A 22,822-nucleotide genomic window follows, 5' to 3' on the forward strand; every position below is an offset into this window, starting at 1 on the left:
AAAATGAATTATCTGAGAATTTTAAATATTTAGGATCATAGAAGGGATTAAAGGATTAAGAAAGATATCTTAATAAGATAGTTGAAATGGAGGAACGCATTCGACGATTAGACATGCTATGTTTTATGGAGCCGAATGTTAAATTATGATTCAAATATATGAGAAGTTGTAAAGATAAAGATATTAAAATGGATGTAAAGATATATAAGGATGGATAAACAAGAAATAAGAATATTAGAAAGAATGTCAGAATTATGCTTATGGAGGAAAAACTTCTAGAGATATATTTAAGATGTTACGAACATATACCTCTGGTTAGACAATGTTAAATGAGAAAGAAAATAAATAAATGAATAAAATATTTAAATATAAATGATATAATAAAGGATAAAGCTCAATGATTTGGAGGATTTATATATCCGATCTCACTTAGTGAGATAACACTTGATTACTATTATTGTCGATTAATATATTTTTTAGCGTCATTCTTTTCAGGTAAGAGTGAAAGCAAAGAATTATACAAGTGACACTGCATCTTTAAGCAGCTAAAAGGTTTATTGACAGGCTTTTGCAGCTTCTGATTGAGCCTCTTGATTCAATATTTGTTCTACACGTTTATCTTACCAAAAGGTGAGAGGTTGATGAGTAAAACGCAGTACAAGCTTGATGTCAACAAACTGAAAGCCTGTTCAGAATTGTGCTCATCTGGTCAGCAATGCAACTTGAATTAGAGTGGTTGATGTCGATACTTGGTAAGAATTATAAAAAAAAAAGTTACTTTGAAATGATTGTTTATGAGGAAGGCAAGAAAGGTCAAACAGGATGAGGCTGAGTGTTTATCTTTGCTGATGGTTGAAGCACAAAAGAGTGTAAAGTATCCATTGATCTGATGAATAAGAGATATTAAAGGTGGATTAAAGTGTTTTAAGTGATGATGCTCATTCCTTATTTTAATTTTTTTTCAGGATGTTTGAAGCAACGACACATTGCTGGTTGCATTTGCCCACATGTCTCATCCCTGCAGCATCAGATGCCTAGTTGTGTGCCCGTGACTAGACCGTCGCGAGCTTGTGGCTGCCTAGTCGAGAGCTCACCATGACTCTACCTTGCCGGCTGGCTGTTCTTTCCTTTTTCACTCCTTTTCATTTTTCATTCTCTTCTACAATGACAAAAGGTTGTTCACTCATCCTAACATTCTCTAGATCAATATGAAGGAGATAAATTATGGATAATTATTAATCATTAGTACAAATAATTAAAATATGAGGAAAGTATGTTCAGACATGTTGAATTTTAACTCCAAAGTTTTATATGATAACATCTTATGTCTTAACCATTGTACTGTCCTGAAAGGATAATTCTCTTCTGCAGTGACTTTGGTAGGGGTGACTCATCGGATTAGATTTTAAATTTTAGACGAGATGAATATTTTAGAAGCAGATTTTTGAACATGTATAAATTATATTTCAAATTTATCACATAGGTAAATCAAAGAAAGATTTTCAAGTTGAGGTTGGAACATTCGAATTATAAAAAAAATAATGATTTTTACTATGTTGTTGGCGCAATTTGTACTGATTGTATCAAATTTAAGCATAAATTAATTTAAAAATCCACTTAGAAATCAGATGACTTGGATGCCATTTCAAAGACATCGACATCGACATCGAATCATATCTCCATTAAAAAACAGGGAAAAAGATTGAAATTTGATGCTTTGATTTTTTTTCTATCTTTGTGATTATTTTTAATCTTTAAATATATTACTTGATGATAAATACTGATGGGCTTTTAGAGACTTTTTTTTCAGAAAAAAAAAAATATTTATTGGTATTTATAAAGACGTGAGCCCATAAGTATTGCATGTCAAAAGGCATTTTGATTTATCTTTTAATATCTTTAGCTGTAATCTATTTATAATAAATAAAGATTTATGATTAAAATAAATCAAGTTACACCATAAAAAAAAAAAACAAAGTGTGTCACGGAATGTAATTTAATTTTCAATTATATTTAAATCGATATACTTTTTTTAAAAAATAAATTATGACTGACCGGTAGATTCTCGAGAATCTATTTGGCGATGCGCGATAGGGTGGCCGAAGTCTTAGATTTGGTCTGCTCTATTCGAAAAAACAAAAATTATATGCAGCCAATTGTCTAAAAAGGCCTCCATTTTTCAATTTTACCACGCTTAATCTCTACCTTCTATTGATCAGAAATAAGAGACGGATGAAAAAAAAAAACCTTATTGGAGGGACACAAATGGAAAAGGGTAATTGCTCTTATTCGATTCAATTTACCCCAAATTATTAGGATAATTAGAAAAAGGTGTCTGTAGCGTCCACATCACATATGGTCTGTGGGCATGTCTGTGAGAAGGCAGGCAAAGTTGTCAGGACAATGTGCTGGAACGATATCAGCCGGATACCTTCTTTATTATTATTATTATTATTATTATTATTATTTACTTTTTTAACAAAAAATTAAAAATAATAATAATAATTTTCCATTTGCCACATAAATTTTCATAGATTTCTCAAAATACTCAGAATCCACGTGATTGAGATCATGATTTTGATAGAGTTATAAACACTCCTACATTTATTTATTTTTATTTGGCATTGAAAGATTCTAGTAATATTGACACTTAATGTGGCGGAAAAAGCAGAGGTCACGTGGTCGGATTATTGGTCAACACAGAGTCAATTTGGTCTGACTGCGGATTGAGCTCGAGTTAAGTGGGTTAACTCATGGTCAAATTCAGATCAAGTCAGCTGATTCATGATTGAGTTTAATTGAAGTCTGCGTCACATCCGAATTAAGTGCATGTGGCAAAAAGACGATTCGCTCGTACTCAGCGCTCTCGTCAATTCGTCCTTAGGTCAACACGGAGGAGATAAATCACGAATGACTATTAGCCATTAGTGCAAATGGCCAAGACATAAGGAAAATTTAGGATTTAGAATTTGTCAAAATTTGTTTTGGTCTTCCTTCTAATCCCTTCTTCGTGTTCTTCCAATTTACTTTTTGAAGTGGTCGTTGATAGAGCCCTTCGTGTTAGTTAGAAGATTCTGATTAAAAAGGATTCTACTTAAACTTTATACCAATAGATGTTTGAACTTTTTGCTTAATAATATGATATCCTATATTTTGAACTTAATTTTTTGTGGATTAATTTTTGAATTTTATTCAAAAGGTCTCAAACAATGGAGATATTTTTTATCTTTTCAACTTATGATTTTTTCATATATTTTTAATATAGGATTTTATTTGTATTCCTAATACTTCACCGGAGTCCTTGGCAACAACTGTAAACCTCAATAACTGTAAGATCTGTCAACTGCTAGATCTGATAATTGTTGACCTAATAAGAATCGATTTGACAGGAGTCAATCTGAGAGAAACTGACCTGATGCATATCCAACTTACTGAAAAAGTTTAACTAAAGCTAGATACACGAAGGAATCGACCCATCCCATAATCTCAACTGGATCAACAATTATCAAAAAGATAGACCAACTCCTATATGTGCATCGGTCACAACAGACAATGATCAATATTTTTTTTTTAAGTTACATTAAGTATTCAATATATGTTGACAAATTTTAAGGGTAATTGATCCAATTTCACATAAGTTTTCTATAAGCTACCAAATTAATCAAGAAGCGTTTCAACGAACGACCTATCAATCCGATATTCTTACAATCCGATATTCTTACGTCAAATAAAGATGTGATGGAGGCTAAAGTTGGGATTCAAAAATTAAAAGGGAGGTTTTAAAAACTTTAGAATGCAAATAAAATTTTACAATTCAACCCTACAAAATATCATTATCAATACCATAATATTAAATTGATTATGAGTTTTTAAAATCTAGCACATTTTAAACAGCTAGTCCATTGCATAATGTCACTTGCTTATTGAATCGTATGTTAGATTTAATAATTTTAAATGTTAAAAATTAAATTGATAAAAAAAAAATTCATATGAAACACTCATCATAAAATGACATGTGGCAATGTAAAAATACCACTTTATTAAAAAATAATGTTTTTTTTCATAAGGATAAGTTTGTTCTATTTATTTGTCAAGAGAATAATATGCAAATTCAATTTTGATTAAAAAAATGTTCATAATTGAGCTTGGACCATTATAAGAGAAAGAGACAAATTTGTGAAAGGAAACCTCACCAAAAAAAAAGATTTTTGATAATATTTGTGGTCCTTAATAAAGAAATGATATGGGATTGAAAGAAATAAAAGTGATATTATTATAGGTAAAAATTAAAAGAACATTCCTTATTTTTATTATTATCAAAATGGACCATGTTTAATTAAATTGTAGTAGTTTTACTAATATTTGAGTATTTTTTTTACTAATATTAAAAGAACTTTGACCTATAATCACTTAGCACTTTTGAATATATTAGAACTACTACAACAACATTAAAACTTCATTGCTTTTTACAAAGATCATACCGTTGAGTTCGATATATAGTACATCTATTATTAATTTTGTTGTTCTTGTCTCCATATGAATAACATTGACTCATTCCTTCCAAGTCAATTCAGTCCTCATTCAATCAAGCACAACCCCGATATTAAGGATGGAAATTTATGATTGATTAAAGTGTCTGCCTAATCCTAGTGCTTCATAGAGTAGTTTGATTGCATATTGATATGTTCCCCCCATTGTCTTCTTTGTGTGACCAATATAACAAATTTATAAATTTAAGAAAACTAAGTGCATGTGGCCGACATCAATTCGATACTTTATATACTCAACACAACGAAAGAAAATGTAAAAGAAAAAAATAGCACCAAATTTAAATATAACTCCTACTTCACCTAAATTCGATGAACCTTTAATTGAACCATAAGATTTGACCTTGAAAGACCTTCTTGATGACTTGATCTTTGATGTCTTCTTAGCCATGGAAAATCCCTTATTAAGTTGATCTTAAAAAACCCTCTTATTAACCTACTCCCTTAATTGAACTACAATTATCAATTAAAATAGCTACAATGGTAGTTAATCCATTGCACCATGTCACTTTCTTGTTAGATAATATGTTGATTTAATCATTTTAAATGTTAAAAATTAAATTGAAAAAAAAACTCACATATGAAACGTGTCTCATCATAAAATAGAAAGATGCATGTATGAAAGTGACCTGTGAAATTAAACAATGTACACAAATACTACTTGATTAAAAAATAATGGGTTTTTAAAGTTAATGATATAATATAATAATTAAACTAAAACGTGTTTTTTTACTATAAAATAAATGGATGAGTAAAAAATGTGTGTTTCCATCTTCTTCACTGTTTTTTTTACTATTAATTATTTGTCACGAGAATAGTATGCAAATTCAATTTTGATTAAAAAAAAGTTCATAATTGAGCTTGGAGTTGGACCATTAGAAGAGAAATATACACATTTGTGGAAAAAAAATCTTCCAAAAAAAAGATTTTTGATATTATTTGTGTTTCATAATATGGAATTGAAAGAAATGGAAGTGATATTATTATGGACAAAAATTAAAATAGCATTTTTTATTTTTATTATCATCAAAAGGTATTTCATTTTGGAAAAAAAAAATATCAAAAGACCATTCTAAATTTCAAATATACTCTTATCCTTTAATTCAACCATAATCTCCCTTCTTAATAAAAGACTTTAATGTGACTTGATCTTAGGAAATTCTCAAGAAAATTTTCTTAATCATTTGACTTTAAAGGACTTTTAATGTTTTAATCATGGAAAATTTCATTATAGCAATAGTGACACTTTAGATGATCCCTCAATATAATCATTAATTCTTCGATGACCATCTTTTAATTTTTCAACAAATCTCCGTGTGTGATATAATTATTCCTATTAGGTATACTTATTTATAAGTTTCACATGTAAATATATCTAACTTATAACTTATATTTAGTAAGTTTCGGGTAATTGGATGTGGGTTGAATGTGTAGTATGATCCGTTATCATCTATGGGTTGATAACAGATTAGTTGCCTATACAAGGAGATGCCCCAAAAGGTTTAAGGATTCTTCTTGACTTAGTTTCTTGTTCCCAGTTGACAAGAAATTTATCAGTGCCGTCATCTCCTAAGTCATTTGGAAGATTCTCTTTTGTTTGCTTCCGCTTCTTCTTCCTCATAATCTTCTATACGATGCAAAAGGATAAAGACATAATCCTTCAATCAGGTTCTTTGTTATGAAACTAGGTCTTTTCATTCTTATTTTTCTATTCGAATTCTTATTTCGATTGTGTAGAATTGAAAACTCAAATTCTATCACTTTGATAACAACATATTTAGCAATATGTTTATTATTAATTTTGGTCTAAGTCTACCATTATCGAACTGTGTTAGGACTCAAGAACCATGAAAATTTTAAAAAATGAATTGGAAATAAAAATTAATAAAATTATCTACAATAGTTTTGTAGGACATTTTTGAGTAAAGATGATTAGCATATTGATTTGGTTCATATCGATATTAGAAAAAGGATTGAGTTGAGCAATAATTATCATAAAAATATATTAATGCGCATCGTACATTTAAAGACAATGATATATCTATTCATTCACAAGCCTAAGAGATAATAAAATGATTTTAGTTTGTTTTGATCATGGCCAAACCTTCTTGTTTTTTTTCATTATATATGATCGATCTAGTGAGAATGAATTTCGGTGTTGCAATCTTCTAGCAACAACCATTTCATGCTCTTTAAAGAACTTTTCTCCCAATCCGTAAAGGCAATTAGTTCCTCCATTTTCGCACACTGTTTACCGGGAAGATATTTCATAAACTCAAACTTTGGAGGGTAAAATAAAAAGTAGAAACCTATGAGGGTTAAAATAAAATTTTTTGGCACATTTGGAGGAATATTGAAAGGTAAATTTTGAGGGGCTGAAATAAAAATTCTCCGAAAGCAAGCAGCAGGCCTCCACCTCTATAAATGGGCCTCATCCCCTTCCTCCTCCCTCCCATCTCCATTGCTCCACGCTTCTTCCTCCCCAAAAGGTAGGATTTTGCGGGCGAATCCGCCATTATCTTCCTCCTCCCACTCCATTCCCCTCCGAAAGAGGAAATCTTTAGGGAGAACGGAGATGGGAGGAGAGAATGGAGACGCGGCGGTGGCGCCTGCGGCCGGGGAGAAGGAGGAGGGGAAAGAAAAGGGGCGGAGGAAGTTCGCGGTGCTGCTGTGCGCCGACGACTCGGAGTACGTGCGGAAGGCCTACGGCGGGTACTTCAAGGTCTTCGTGGGGCTGCTGGGGGAGGAGGGCGAGGCGTGGCAAGTCTACCGCGCCGCCCACGGCGAGCTGCCGACGGCCGCCGAGGCCGACGGCTATGACGGGTTCGTGATCACCGGTAGCTGCAACGACGCCCACGGCGACGACCCCTGGATTGAGGGCCTCGTCGCCTTCCTCAGGACCCTCGACGCCAAGAAGAAGAAGGTCCTCGGCGTCTGCTTTGGCCACCAGGTGGACGATGCTCTGTTTCTTTTACTTTCTTCGTAATTTCTACCATGAAATTTAATTTTAATAATTTACTGCAATTGCAATGCAAATATTTATTTATTTATTTATTTTTAAAAAATATATTAAAAACCATCTTTTTTCTTTCCCAAATATTTTGGGGCTTAAAATTAAAACAGAAATATTTCTTGGTTTAAACAAAAATATTCTTATATATATATATATATATATATATATATATATATATGCTGGTGTAGATTTGAGCCGGAAAATTTGTAATGCAGGATAGGATAAGATTGCGTACAATAGATTTCAGGTGCTCCACATTGACGATATTCTGGACCGTCCGAAAGATTGTCCATTTTATGTCAAATCTTTGTGCATAAAATAGCTTTAATAGAGGTAAACTTCTTATGATCATTACTTGGTTAAATACTCAGCTGGTACAATCGGTAACCGATAGCCAATCTAGTCGTGTGGAATCGGCTTCATTTGGTTTCCAGAACACTGAGTTTGATTAGTTCTACTGTAATTCAGGAACAGATGGCCTATCTGATCCGGAAGATCGATCTTTTATCGGTTTGACTCCGGTTTGGGTTTCGGAAAATTGACATAATCCAAGTCTGCCTTTTGTCAAACATTATTCATCTCTTTTGATTTACCGAATGGAATTCGATGTTTTGTGTGGAATTTCTAGTTCGGTAAGAGGAAAAGGGAACTAACTTTCTTTGTTTTTTCTGCCATTGATGGTTCCATCGAATGAAGACTCTGTTTGTTACTTGCCCTCCCCCTCTAGATGCTAATGTTTCTGAAATTGGATCATGTTAAAACCGGCAATCGGTTGTTAAACAAGTCCGGTTGGCTCTTCGTTTGCGGATGCATATGGTTAGATTTCAGGAACTTACCGAAGATTCGATAAGGGTGAGCGTAGGTGGATCAAGAAGGTCAAGTTCTCGGCCATTGATGACTATTTGTTGCGTTTCAAAAACTGAATTGGGCCAGTTAGTCTATACTTAAAACTTCGCTAACAATGCTTCACATATGATCAGTTTCCAAGATTTCCTACAATGCAATTGCTCATATCATCTTTTGCTCGGGCAGATCTTGAGCAGGGCTCTAGGGGGGACGACCGGCCGAGCCAAGAAAGGCTGGGACATCGGAGTCACCTGCATCCACCCCTCCCACACCATCATCAAGTCGCAGGCCTCGCTCCACATCCCCTCTCATCTCCCCGTAATCGAATTCCACCGCGACGAAGTCAGTGAATGCAGGATCGGTAGCTCGGTTTTTTTCAGCACTGGACTAGTACATAATGTTGGTTTGCCTTGTGTTCAGGTATGGCAACTGCCTCCTCAAGCAGAGGTGCTGGCTTGGTCCGAGAAGACCGGCATCGAGATGTTCAGATACGGAAACCACATAATGGGCATCCAAGGCCACCCGGAGTACGACAAAGGCATCCTCCTCCACCTCATCGATCGACTCCTCCAACGCAACCTCATTCAGGTTATTACTACTGAAAATCAATTGTGGCATATATAGTTTCAGTTGATGCTCAAGGACACTTTGTTTCACAGACTTGCCATGCGGAAGCCGCAAAGGCGAGCATCGGCATGCGACAACCGGACCGGGAGGCTTGGAAGAGGCTATGCAAAGGCTTCCTGAAGGGGGATCTTTTATGGTAATCGAAAGAGAAGACACGGATCTCGACTGAAGCTCTATGTTTTCTACAAGGAGATTCTCAAGTGGAGATGCCAAGAACTGGATAGAACAGTCTCATGTTCATGTAGCACCGGGCAACAGTTCGATCGAGCTGTTGTTGATGACTTGATTGGATCGAACCGTGTTGCGTTCATTGAATAATTGTGTGAGTTTTTATGTAGCATTGGTGTTCCTCAAAGTGAATAGAGGTAACTCACAAATCGAATGAAAGAAGTGTCTATTTTTTATCTCGAAAATATATATTTTTATTTTAGATGCTATAATATAAAATTAAAATAATTTTAAAATTATTAAGAGTAAAATTTGAAAGAGTGCTTTTGTTTTTAAATCATCAAGGTTTTTTTTATCAGACTTTCCACCTACTAGTTTTTTTTTAAAAAAAATCCAAGCTGTTCTCAAGTATTCGATATTATCATTATGAGGTATTAAATCCTTAATCGAAAATGTCAGTGTAACAAAATTTATATGGTAGAACTTACGATTTTGTAACTAATTTGTCTTATCAAACAATGTTAATTTGTCTTATCAAACAATATTCATGTGATAGTAAATATGAATTATAATTGTTATAATTATCATAACAATTATGAAATTGTTATTGGTATAATATTAAAGTAGTTATCATTCCATTGCTGTTTACACAAAATTGTCCGGTTCATAAAAGTGTTTGATTGGTTTAGGATTTACAACATGTGACAATAATAAAAATAAAAAAAATAATAAATAAAATAAATTTTATCTCACTAAATGAGGTTGATTATATGGATCTCGGTAAGGATGTCAATTCGGATGGATCGGGTCGGGTTAAGTTTTTTTTTTTTTACACTCAATCCGAACCCGACCCGAATCCGAGTTCAACTCAAAACATCTAAACCCGAACCCGAACCCCACCAACCCGAACCCAACCCAGATAATCCGAAAATCTGATTCAAAACGACTTTTTTGGACTATTTTTCCTATAATTCTTCACTTTTATCTCAATACTCTATCATTATCATACAAACATGATATTAATATACATAAAAACATCTTAATTTTCAAAATAAAAATCGATTTAACCCCAAAAAACCCACTAAACCCTATATTTAAGTCAACCTAGGTCAACCCGGGTCAACCCGAACCCGACCCGACCCAACTCGAAATTTTTTAACTCTCCAACCCTCTAACCCGAACCTGACCCGAACCCGAAAATGTCCGACCTGATTCTGATTTTTTTCGGGTCGATTCGGGTTGAGTCGTCGGGTCGGGCTCATTTTTGATACCCCTAGATCTTGGATCAAATATCCCTCGCGCCGATCTGGCAGATGGGTCGCCCGATCGGACGAACTCTCGGGGCGCTGACCACCTTGACCTTCTGCCGGGCATGCCCCATCCTAAACTCCCGGTGGTAAGGTCAGGCGGAGGATCGTACGGTAGAAGCTTCCGTTGTCTTGTCAGAGATATGCTCGGGCTGATAAGGTATGATGTCAGGGACGCTTTACTGACACGTCCTTTCACGGTAAGCCTTGAGAAGCATGCACACCTTGACAAGCTTACACGCGCGCTCCCCGAGGCCCTATATAAGGAGCCCTAAAGCTTCTTCGGAGGTATGTTCACTACTGTGGCTACAGTTATGTTGTTGCTCTTTTCTCTTCTCTACTTCATTCTCCTACCGCCGGTGACTGACTTGAGCGTCGGAGGGCCATCACTTGGAAATCCCTTGCTGGCTCGGCACTAACGACTTGTGGTTGTAGACTTAGTTCATTGGAGGTCCACGCCATCTTCAGTTTACATCTAGTCAACGTGAGCGCCATCTCTCCAGCGTCCGTCGACTCGGACATGATCACTAATTATGTTCATAATTTTTTTCACCACTATTATCTTAAGAGTTATAATTTTATCCCATTTTCTAACTATTTTTATAATTTCATCCTTTAATGAACTATATACAACAATGTCCACTTCATTTCTTGCTTTACTTATTTTTGTGTATCATAACTTAAAACCTGAACTTTCAATTATTTTTATCTTCTCAATTTACCATTTAGTCTCTTATATACATAAAATACTAATTCTTCCTTAATCATCGTATCTACTACCTCTATTAATTTGCCAGTGAGAGTTCCTATATTTTATATTCTAAATTTTAGACTATTAATTTTTCTATCATATTTGTTCTTATCCAACCTATGATGTGAGAATTCTTATTTATTTAACACTATACTCAAATTCTTGTGGAGATGTAGCGGTTCTTATAGATACATTACAGTCGGACTCTGTAATATGAACTCTTACATATTTAATATTACATCCTGAGTTTTGAAAATATAACAATATTTGTCTGAGACGTTCTAGTCTAATCCTAGAACACGTTCTTTCGTGGAATAATATAATATTAATAGAATAATTTAATAAATTTATTCATTAAATATTTATCATATCTTTAACATTAACTAATAATATAACATAATATTTTTTTTTATCCGAACTTAAATCGACTCTGACTAACTCATTATGAACCGAATTTTACCGCATGAGATATGAGATAGAAATGTCAAACAATGTATTTAAAGGCAATTGTCATTTTACCAGGCCCGGGGGTGATCGTGTTCTTTTAAATAAAAAAACTAAAAGAAGGGTTCATGACAATTTTTTTTAAAAAAAAATCTATTTTGCTTTTTATCCAATTATTAAAGCGTCGGCCTATTTAGTATTGGGCCGCACCATATGGATCAGCCCATTTAGGGTTTGCACCTCTGGATGCAAGCCACGGATGACTCGTGTTCCACTGCTATTTTTAGTTCGGTTCCTTTCCCGAAAAGGACTAGAGATCTTCACTTTGTCGCCTGCCCCCGATCCATTCCCTTATCCACAGAAGCCTCCTTATCTTCTTCTTCCAGCTCTTCCTCCTCCTGGCCATTTCCACAAGCACATTGCCTTCCTTTCCCCTCCCGTCGTCGCTTTCTCGCCTTCTTTGTCTCGTCACTCGTGCCCACGTTGCCTCTCTTGTCAAGGAAGCAAGCTCTAAAGGCGCGACCTTTGCCGGACAGCCGTCCTCTTTATAAATTTCAAGGCTCGCGGCTAGTGGGGCGATGCAGCGACATGTCTTTCATCCTCCCCTCTATCCCTAAACCCAGATTCCGGCCTCAATTTGGTCCCGGCATCGATTCTTTGTCGGTTTCCGGCCCGCGCAGGCGCCGAGTTCGTTGTGGTCTAATTGCCAAAATCGCACCTTTAGCAGTTTCCGTTCCGGCTGGAATTTGTTGCGGTGCGAGCGTCAAGATCGAGTCTTTTGGACTTTTCGAGGGCTCGAGGACGAGAGTTTTTGGTAGGAGAAAGAAGAGGAAAGAGGCGGCGGATGCATTCGAGGCAGGTAAGAGGAGTGCGAACGTGGAAGCTGAGATTTACGAATTCATGCAAAACTCAGCGAAGCCGACAGATTTTCCTACCAAGCTGGAGCTCGTCGCGGCTGGGAGGGCAGATTTAGTGGAGGCTGTGGTAGCTCAGGGCGGATGGCTCGCTTTTGGCTGGGACCTCGATGACAATGAGGTGGAGTTTCCCATTGACGAGGGCGTTACTGTAACTGTTCTGCCAAGCAAAAGTGAAGCTGCAGAAGATGGTAGAGTCTACCAAGAGAGGGTTTCTAATGGCTCCGACGACTGCCCTTCCACACCATCTTCTTCAGGAAGAACATTGTGAGTGGGAGATGCGCTTGCTGAGACAATTTGTTGCTACTTTATTTTCCTTTTAATTTACTTTTTTTGATTGATTTTCTATATTTTTCAGGGAGACAGCGGAGCAGGAAGAGGGTGGTGGGGTTGAGGGAATATTGAGCAGGCTGAAAAAAGAAAGGAACTTGTCTTTGATAACAAGTGGGAAGGTAGTGAATGGTCTGGATTCATACACAAAACCTATAGTCGATCGAGACGGTACAAGTGAGTTTATACATTTCAGTTTCTGGCATATATCTGCTAATTTTCCATGACACGAACAAAATTATACATGCTTCGCTTCTATAATCTTAAACATTTTAGACCCAACTAAGATATGTTCTTCAGTGCAATGAATAGTGAAGGTTTAAGTATGTGCTTGTTCTTATCATGTATACAACAACAACCAAGCCTTATCTTTCTAGGTGAGGTCGGCTATATAGATTTTTTACATCATTGGGCTCTATCCCTTACTATATCATCATCTATACTTAAATTAATTTTTGTTCTTATCGTGTATCAAGGTTTAAAATTTTGATCCATGCTAGAAGTTCGATTTATGACTGGAACGATCGAGTTTCGGTACTGTATCACACTATACCGATATGCTTTTGATATTTTTTAAATATAAAATATATTAATTAAAAATATTTTTATTGATATTTGATCGTTGAAGATGTTTATTATTGAGTTATATTTGAAATGTAATGTTGACTTTAAGTTAAAAGGGTTATTTTTTTTCTCTATTTATCTTGTAAAGAGGTAAGCAAGGAAGAAAAAAGTTAATAAGGGAGAAGAATTAGATGTTAGAAAATAAAAATTTAACCTAAATATTAAAAAAAAACCAGGGAATCGCAATAGCCTCCATGATCTTGTGGGATTGCAATAGTCTCTGTGACCCGCGGAGGTCGCGACAACCTCCATGACCTGTGGAGGTCATGATAGCCTCCGCAAATTTGAGGAGGCTATCATGAGTTGCGGTGGTTTGCAGTGCTGGTGCCTATGCCTGTGCAGGGCAGAATAATAAATTCTGCTTGCGTTGCTTGGCACGATATGAAATTTCCTTCCATGTCATGAATAACCGAAATGATAAATACAATAAAAATTAGTTTTGAGAATTAAAATTATTATGAAAGAAAATAAATAAAAGAGAAATCAACCTATCGCGCAGGTTGATATTTACAATTAAACAAATAATAACCAATAAAATAGATTAAAATTACTATTTAAAAATAAATATTTTTTTTTAAAAAAATTAAAGTAATTCATATAATTCTCACGTGTGCAGAGTAAATCTGATCTTGAACTACACCAGTTTTGAACCCAACATTCACTAAAACACAGAATATTAGAAAATCACTGCCATGGTGCACATCTATGGTTCTTCACAAGTTTTTTAATTTTTCATGAGGACCTTTAGGAGGGTCCAACTCCTAGCCGCAACCTTATATCGGTCCCCATATAAGAGACACCTACCAAGGATTTCTAGAGTAACATCTCATGGAAATTATCTTTTTCAGAGTTTTCTGAAGCAAAGCCGTCCCTTTTCTATGTAAGTATGAGTCATTACCATAGGAATCGGGGTGTGAAGATTCTCATCATAAAGAACTATATAGGTTTTTACATTTTTAATTACTTTTACGACCAACCAATTGGCTTGATATTACTTCATTAAATATCCATCAACGAGTCGTCCATCATAAATGTTGGGTTGCCACTGTTGGAAGACCCATTATAGATAACTCTTCATTCCACCCAATGATTTTAAGATCACAATCCTATTTTAGCCTTTTAGTAAGATGAGGAGAAGATTAGAGAGAAAGTTGGGTTGCATTTATTGAGGGGAAAAGACATGTTTTAAGTGGTACGGATATGTACTTAAACGACCAATAAATACTCTAGTTAGGCGATGTGAGATTATGATAAATATGCATATCAAACAAGGAAAATAAAAAAAGACTTGTTTAGTAATAATAAAATAAGATAAAATTTATTTAAATATAGAGGGAATAGAGCTCAATGATGTAAAATGATCCATATAACTAACCTCATTTAGTGGAATAAGGCTTGGTTATTGTTGTTGATGAGAGAGACAGTCACACACAATTCTGAACTGTTCGTTCTCCCTCCCTCTCTCTCTCTCTCACACACAGACACAGACACAGAGCATGTTGCCACAAGTAGAAATTTGGCATGTGCACAACTAAGACAAACATGATAAATAATTATCATTGTACTCAATGAGTAACTTGACTAGCATGAAGAGCTATTTGCAATTGTTATAGTGCTCAATTGAGTATTTATGAATCATAATTCAAAGTTATGCTAAACACAAGACAAATCAAATTAGCCTCAACTTATTTTCCATAAATTTTAGTTATAAGCAAGCTATCATATTTATTGAATAATTATTCATGTAAAATCATGCTAGTATTTTATAAGACAAATAAATTTATCTAACATCTTTGTAATTAACTAATTTCATAGCTCACAAGATCATTTCATATATAAATATGGTGCGGCATTTATTTGATTTTAACTACAAAGGTTTTAACTAAAAAAAAATTGAAAATTATCAAGGCTAATCAAGTTGCTAATGTCCAATTTCATGCATTTAACCAAGTATCAAAAACATATCCAGTGTAAGATAACATTATAGCACATATATAAAGCATGGAGTTGTTTTATTTTAAATACACATTTAGTTATAAACATGAGCCGTATCCACCTCTCACGTTTTTAATGTATGAAAAGCTATTATATGAAAGAACCCTATAAAGATATATACAATTTATGGGTTTTAGGGTTTAGGGTTTAATGATTTTTTTTAATAAAATAGAATAAAATTACCAGTTAAATAAATATATTTATTTGAATTTTAAAATAATTCCAACAATTCAATGATCCAAATATGTGAACTAGTTTTTTATGATGGAAGAATTATCTCATTGAGTTATAGGAACATCCATATTTATCTGAGTGAGCTCAATCTTATATTATTGAGTTATGAATATTGATTTCGATACATCAATCTGATTCATCTCTTATCTTTTTGTTTCTAATCTCATACATCTAAGCAAGTATCTTGTGCAATGGTTTTTTGTCAAGTTTCGTTATTCCTTGTTGGTGCTAGTTCAAAAAAGTAGGAGCAATTACTCCATTCTTTATTAGTAGTCATTTTTAGATATCTAGTCATATTTGCCAATATTTTGGTTTCTGAAAATCTTTGTTTGCTTAAATTTTGATGGAAGTTACTTTTCCAAATGCAGAATTAGTTGCTCGTAAACTTGATATTCAGAGTAATGCAGGAAATACTAGATCCAAGTCATCAGAATCTCAAATGGTCGAGGCAAATAATACGAAATTCAAAGTTGTCAATGGCACAAAAGGTGCATTTCCTGACACGTGGAGGAATTGGAGTCTTCAAAGAGCTGGCTTTTCTTTGACGGACTTTGAAGGTAATTTACAGCTGCCGTTGCATTTTAATGTATCCGTAGTGTTAAAAACTTTGTGTTTTTCAGCTGCTGAGATTGTCCCCAATGACGATGGAAGGCTCTCAGAAGAGCACTGTTTAGATGTTGAAGCTTCTAGTAATGAGTTTCATAAACAAGCGCAGAACAACATGTCTTATAAAGGAAGAGATGAAGTGGTAGTGGACAAAAGTAAGATACTTGCACGTCTTCAGCGATTGGAGGAGGATCTTAACTCTGCTGCTCACATATTACAAGCTAGAGTCAATGGTGCTACTTCCCAAAAGGTTTGTCATGTCTTTCTACATGTAGCAATTTTTTTTCCCTTTTTTTTTTTAAAATAATGTGAACCTATTTCTCATAATTGGCTGAATTTGCGAGTGTGTGTTTCGTACATTGTTCTTTCATTTCGTTTGTTTGTTTGTTCAACTATTATCGTCATATTTGTAATATTGGAGAAATTTTATAATTTCAACTGCTATTCTCATTCAGTTCTGGTTCTTCAGCACCAAGAAAACTCATTAGATGAGCTGCATAGTCTTTCTGATGTTTGGGAATTCCAAGAAACTGAAATTATGAAAGCTCGAGATAAGTTGAGGTCTATTCGAGCAAAATTGACTGTTATAGATGGAAAACTGTCACTCGAGATCAGGTTTGCTATTCAAAGCTCGGCTTCAAATCTTTACTGAATTCTTGTCATACATGTAATGTTTGGATTTTGTGTGTAGAGAAGCACAGAAAATAGCCGAAGAGAAACAAAGTAGTATTACTGCTGCTCAAATGGCTTTGTCACTCCTTCGTACAACCTGTATTGTCTGGCCTAATTCTGCTTCAGAGGTTTTACTTGTGGGATCTTTTGATGGATGGGCTAATCAGGTAAAAATTTTCTCCTGCTTTAAATTTTTGGTTTGCATAACGTATGTAAGTTGAGCAATATACGAAAATAAACCCCAATCGAGTTATCTTATTTGTTACATTAACTATCCTAACACACTGTCTAGTTCCAACTAGGTACTTGCATCCATTGTTTTCAAATAGTTTTTCTTTTCATGAGCATAATCTAACAATGCAATATATTGTACTCAGAGAAGGATGGAACGATCAAACTCAGGCATCTTCTCTTTGCAGCTAAAGTTGTACCCTGGAAGATATGAGGTTAGCAACAGAGTTTTTATTGGTAACAATCTTCTTTATGAATCCGAAGCATGCTTGGGCTCGATATATCTCTCGCTTTGACACAGATCAAGTTCATTGTTGATGGTGTATGGAAAATTGATCCATTGCGCCCTACTGCGCACAACAATGGTCACGAGAATAATCTCCTCATGGTCGATTGAAGTTCATGTTCCCGGTATGATTTTTGTTCATCATGTTCTTTGCGGCCGAGAGCTGACATATGTGGGATGTTTTTCTTTTGTGCTTTTGATGCAAAATAGTTAAACAAGTTGTTACCGCTTTCACTCGGTACATTTCTTGGATACTAAAATTGTTAGATGCTCATTGGCGTCTATAAACATCAGATGGCATACAATTCGATCCATGGATTTAATGGAAACTCAAATTTATAGGATTATCTCTATCCTTACAAACATTTACGAGAACATATTGGAACTTACTATCACAAAATCAAGATAGTGAGTCGCATGGACGAGTGGAAAAAAACTCTTTATGATGGTGTAAGCTAAATAATCAGATACATCTCGTGGCTGTGCGCGCCGAAGAATCTAAGTGAACCTCAACAATTGCAGCGCTGCAAAATCAGATGAAGGCATTTGTTCCTATGGATCTTTCAACTTACACCAATGGTTTGTGTGTTGCTACCTTCTGGTATCACTGTGCATGTTGACTGAAGACATTGTTATCGCCTTATATTGTGTGCATGTCTACTCATCCTCTTGTGTGCATGCCTACTGATCCTCTTACAACCACGTTACGACTGCTCTAGCAAGATGTAAATTTTTTATATGGAATCTTGTAAAACTAAATGAGCAACTCAATAAGCTCAATAATGTAGATTAAAAGTTGTAATACATCAAGCTCCATAAGTTCAAATCCGTTTTTGGCATTGGGTGTGGATCAAGCTTGATAAGCTTCATAACAAACTCATTAGAACATAAATCTTAGAACTCAACGAAGCAACTCAACTACAGCTCAATCAACTTCTAACAGAAAAAAAATTGTCCATCGTTTCGCTTATAATAGTAATTGATAATCTTTCTCGAGACATCACCTTAGGGACATAACAAATTTAGGTGGATTTCTGAATGTAATTTTACATGGCTATAGATAAGTAACCTTAATCCAGGGAATTTAACAATCCCGACTCGGTATTCATTTTAGGAGTGAGAAATGTGTTTGATTATGTCACTCTCTCTAGCGCACCACCAATCTGCATATGAAGCCAATCTGTTGTCGAATTTTGATCGAATTCTCGTCTCATGCGGAGTGTATGTCAAACGGGAAATGGTGTCATGTCCCTGCGCAGCAAACTGAAATACAGAGGCTATGTATCAGGGTGATTCCATGATAAGAAAGGTTAAGGAATGAAGTTCTCGTATCAAATAAAACGATCAACACAAACAATAAGCAGCAATCAAGACAAACACAAACTACGACCAAGTCAATTTCAAGCTAAGTTTCATGCTTAAGAATCATGACTAAGTGTATTTCAGATGATAGCAACACACCATTCCATAAAAAATATATTATGTCTAGCAAGAAATCTGCGGTAGAAAAGGCAGACAAACAGATAGAACCATAATTTGGAGATGAAGAATGACCATTGATAAGCTTAACCAACGTTTATATATTAATGTCCTCGGAAAGAAGAACTGCATTCCACCTGTATCACACTAATAACTATCCCTTAGAACAATCCTACTGTTGAGTAGTTAGTTGGCAGTGACTTCAGAGGTTATGCACTCATAAGAAGGAACTCGATAAATTATGCAGAGACAACATGTCGACCATACAATCGTCGTATACATTTCAAATGCAATTAGTCTAACTGTTGAAAATAATTTGTTTACAAAGTTCTCATACGAGCAGCAAACAAAAGGCAACATTGTTGTTCGAATATTATATATTCTGACAAACAAATAGCAAAATGTTAAACATTTTGACTTACATCTTTAGAGGTGGGTACTTCAAAACCTGAATTCATACTAGTAGTGACAGCTTCAAGCTTCAATGATAGGAACTGCATAATAACATCAAAATACCTCTGTAGTATAGGTTAAAATTCAAAACCTACAGATAATCAAGTAAGCATACCTCGACCTGGTGCTGTAGAGCCTGAATGTAATTTATTATCTCATCCAGAATAGATGCTTTGCCAATTACCTACTTATATGAGAAATCTCAATTAAAATGAAAAACACAATGCCTCTCAAGTACATGATATCTAGCAGCGAGTAATTTTATACTTTATTGTGCACCTTATTACAACCTGGCACCAAATCCTCAAGAATTTTCATTCGCTCACTTATCTTCTCTCTCCTTGCCTGCAAGCAATTCAAATGGCAATAACAAAGTTAAAGTAGCTGAATAATATTCAATAATATCTCAAATTTCTTGGTTGACCCCCAAGGTATATTGACCAAAACCCAAGTATGAAACTGGACTGTTTTGATTACAACAGTAAGCTAAGACTATAACGAGCATGCTCACTCTTTCAGCCAGGCTGTGGCTGTCTGTTGCTTGACCTCTCCTGGCCCTCACGTGGATGTAGTTTTGCTTTGGTAGCTCAGCTGGTTGAGAATTTTGGTCATTTAACTTATTACAGATGCCTGAATTTGCCTCCACCTCAGTTTTTATATTGCCATTCTCGTCAGTGTTCATGCCCTTGAGGCGTTTAGCTTCATGATCCATCTTGAGAGCAAAGCATTCAGTTATTAAGTAGTCAAAATGCAACAACAGAAGAAATAACCTTATGATCAAATAACAAAAGTTCGCCAAGATCAATTGGTCAGTTAAACATTCAGAAGTTATATTTGTTCTTGTTGTTCTTCCATAATGGTAAATAACAAACCTGTTTTTTTTTTTTTTTTTCTTGTTATCCAGAGAGCCTGTTTTCTGTTTGTTTGACATTTAGGTAATGTTTAACCTATTGGTATACATCTTAAATCACTTCAATTTATTAAATTAAAGAGACTCATCAACACAATTTTTTAGAATGATTTTCATTACGATTGCCAAGGTGTAAACAAGTGGCAAAAGGCGAAGCGCTTGCCCCAGCACCCCCGCCAGCCTGCCCTGGGACCAACACGGAGGAGATAAATCACGGTGACTAAGGAGGTAAGTGGATGAGGGGTGAGTTATATGGGGTGCAGAGATTTACGCCCCACTAGCCCTGAGGTTCGACCCCTCGACCTCAAGTGGCAAACCTCCATCTAGGGCTGTAAATGAACCAAACATTTGTAAACAAGCTTGATGTTTGGTTTGGTAAGAGCTTGCTTATGTTCGTTCAATATACACAAGATCAATTAAATAAATAAGTTTGAACAGCTCGTTAAACTAAACAAACGAGCTTGAACGCATATGTGTTCAGCTCGTTAATGTTCGTGAACAACGTTCGAGAACAATGTTCACGAACCATGTTCATTAATAAAACTCTTATCAATATGCTAAATAAACAAAAAATAATAAAATAAAATAAACATATAAGTTTGAATTATCAAGCTCAATAATCAATCAAACAAGTAAAAGTTTCAAACAATCAAACAAGCTTGAATTGAGAGCTCGATAACATCTAAACGAACTAAGCTCGAACCAAACTCAAGACAAGCTTGAATTGAGAGCTTGATAACATCTAAATGAACCAAGCTCAAGCCAAGCTTCAAACAAGCTCAAGCTCATAAAAAAAAAACCAAGCCAAGCTTGAACAATCATTTCAAAGGCTTGCTTCATTTTAAGCTCGGCTTGGCTTGGCTCGGTTATCTTATCAAACAAGCTTGAACACCTCAAAACTCGGCTCGGCTTGTTTACAGTCCTAGCTCCATCCACTTACCACTTTAGCTATGCTCGTGGCAGCTTTACTAAAGTAGGTGCAACACAAGGACTTTCTAGGGGTCACCCATCCTAGTACCGCTCTTTCCCAAACACGATTAACTTCGGAGTTCTGATGGGATCCAGTGCATTAGTGCTAGTATGATCGCATCAAGCCAAGGCGTAAACAATCATACAAAAGAGGTTGCTTATCACTGCTTCTTCTTGCTCCGTCCTTTCCTATACATTTGCTAACTGACATTTGTTTACTGCTTTTATATTTTTTTTCTCTAGCTACTCTAGAAACTATTAACACAGAAGGTCAGATGCTGAGGTAGAAATTAACACAGAAGGTCAGATGCTGAGGTAGACCTTGTTGCTGTGTCATTAAGCTGTGTATCTTCTCTAGAACTGCCAATGCAAACTCCATCATTGATACGAACTATTCAAATTCTACCCAAACCTGAGATTATAAATGACCAGTCATTAGCTTTCTAAAGTCCAAGAATGTTTAATGATCTGGACTAAAAGAGAATTTTCATTACGACCTTCCATGTGAAAAAGCTAACATGGACCAAAAATGTTCCCCTGAAAAAGTTGTGAACTTCTACACTTCAATGGAATGCACCTTTGCTTGCACCTCCAACACAAAGTTACAGAATCTTCATTTGACACTACTCTTTCCTTATTTTATATTTACATAAGAAGATTGCTATGACAAATTTATTATGAGAGAATTTAGCATTTCTTATTTACTAAACTAAACTCTTCTGACAATTATATTTATATTGCTAAGGTTACTACTAAAAAGAACCATGAAGTTTAGCAAATCAGTGTATAATAAGAAACAATGCTTGAATTATTGTTGTTTAGTAGCAAGAAATGAATTACTTCTACACTTCAAAGCTCCAAATTTAAGCTAATTTAAGCAAGTAACCAACCGAACGAGACAGAAATCATCAATACCAAGTCATGGGCATACTTGGGCGAGTCCTCCTCAGACGAAGCCAACTCCTTCCTCTTCCGCCTCCCCTTGACGCACCGCTCCCTCTTCTCGGTGCCCAATGGATTCCCCGCCGACGCCCCACTGCCCGGACGCCGGATCGCAGGCCCTAGGCCCGGGGCCCCTCCGGCCACGGGGAAACTCCACATTTCCGGGGGCACGGGCCGCGGATACAAGATCACGATGCAGAATAAGGTTCGAGCATGTGGTGAAGCGAGGTGGCAGGATCGGATCTGCGGAGCAGCGGAGGTCGCAGAGTGGAAGTAGCAAGAACAATGAAAGGTTGAGCGAGCCAGCGAGAGATTTGCTGGGCCAAATTATTAAAATCAGGGCAAGTTTTTAAATACCCCCTGAGGGTTGACTTATTTTTAAGATTGCCCTCAATTTTTTTCCTACTTTATTTCAAAATGGCCCCTTTTAATACCGGTCACTAATTTCGCTAACCGGATAGAATAAATAAATTA

At 35.6% G+C, this 22,822-nt stretch overlaps 2 protein-coding genes and 2 pseudogenes across 2 annotated transcripts; 2 read left to right on the forward strand and 2 right to left on the reverse strand.

The window, feature by feature from the left end:
- Positions 1-6,998: 6,998 nt before the first annotated feature.
- On the forward strand, positions 6,999-9,437 carry LOC122008465 (gamma-glutamyl peptidase 5-like). The gene is made up of 4 exons (XM_042564208.1): positions 6,999-7,497; positions 8,593-8,748; positions 8,827-8,994; positions 9,066-9,437. The coding sequence occupies exons 1-4, from the start codon at positions 7,123-7,125 to the stop codon at positions 9,171-9,173; spliced, it is 807 nt and encodes a 268-aa protein (XP_042420142.1). The 5' UTR covers positions 6,999-7,122; the 3' UTR covers positions 9,174-9,437.
- Positions 9,438-12,011: 2,574 nt separating this feature from the next.
- LOC122008466 (protein PTST homolog 2, chloroplastic-like) lies at positions 12,012-18,421 on the forward strand. Its single transcript, XM_042564209.1, has 9 exons — positions 12,012-12,884; positions 12,976-13,124; positions 16,169-16,357; positions 16,421-16,656; positions 16,876-17,021; positions 17,098-17,245; positions 17,456-17,524; positions 17,611-17,720; positions 17,938-18,421. The coding sequence occupies exons 1-8, from the start codon at positions 12,292-12,294 to the stop codon at positions 17,704-17,706; spliced, it is 1,626 nt and encodes a 541-aa protein (XP_042420143.1). The 5' UTR covers positions 12,012-12,291; the 3' UTR covers positions 17,707-17,720; positions 17,938-18,421.
- On the reverse strand, positions 18,345-22,666 carry LOC122008467 (annotated as a pseudogene).
- On the reverse strand, positions 21,412-21,529 carry LOC122012977 (annotated as a pseudogene).
- Positions 22,667-22,822: the final 156 nt, after the last annotated feature.

The sequence above is a fragment of the Zingiber officinale genome, chromosome 8A, assembly GCF_018446385.1.
Source record: "Zingiber officinale cultivar Zhangliang chromosome 8A, Zo_v1.1, whole genome shotgun sequence".
Lineage (NCBI taxonomy): Eukaryota > Viridiplantae > Streptophyta > Magnoliopsida > Zingiberales > Zingiberaceae > Zingiber > Zingiber officinale.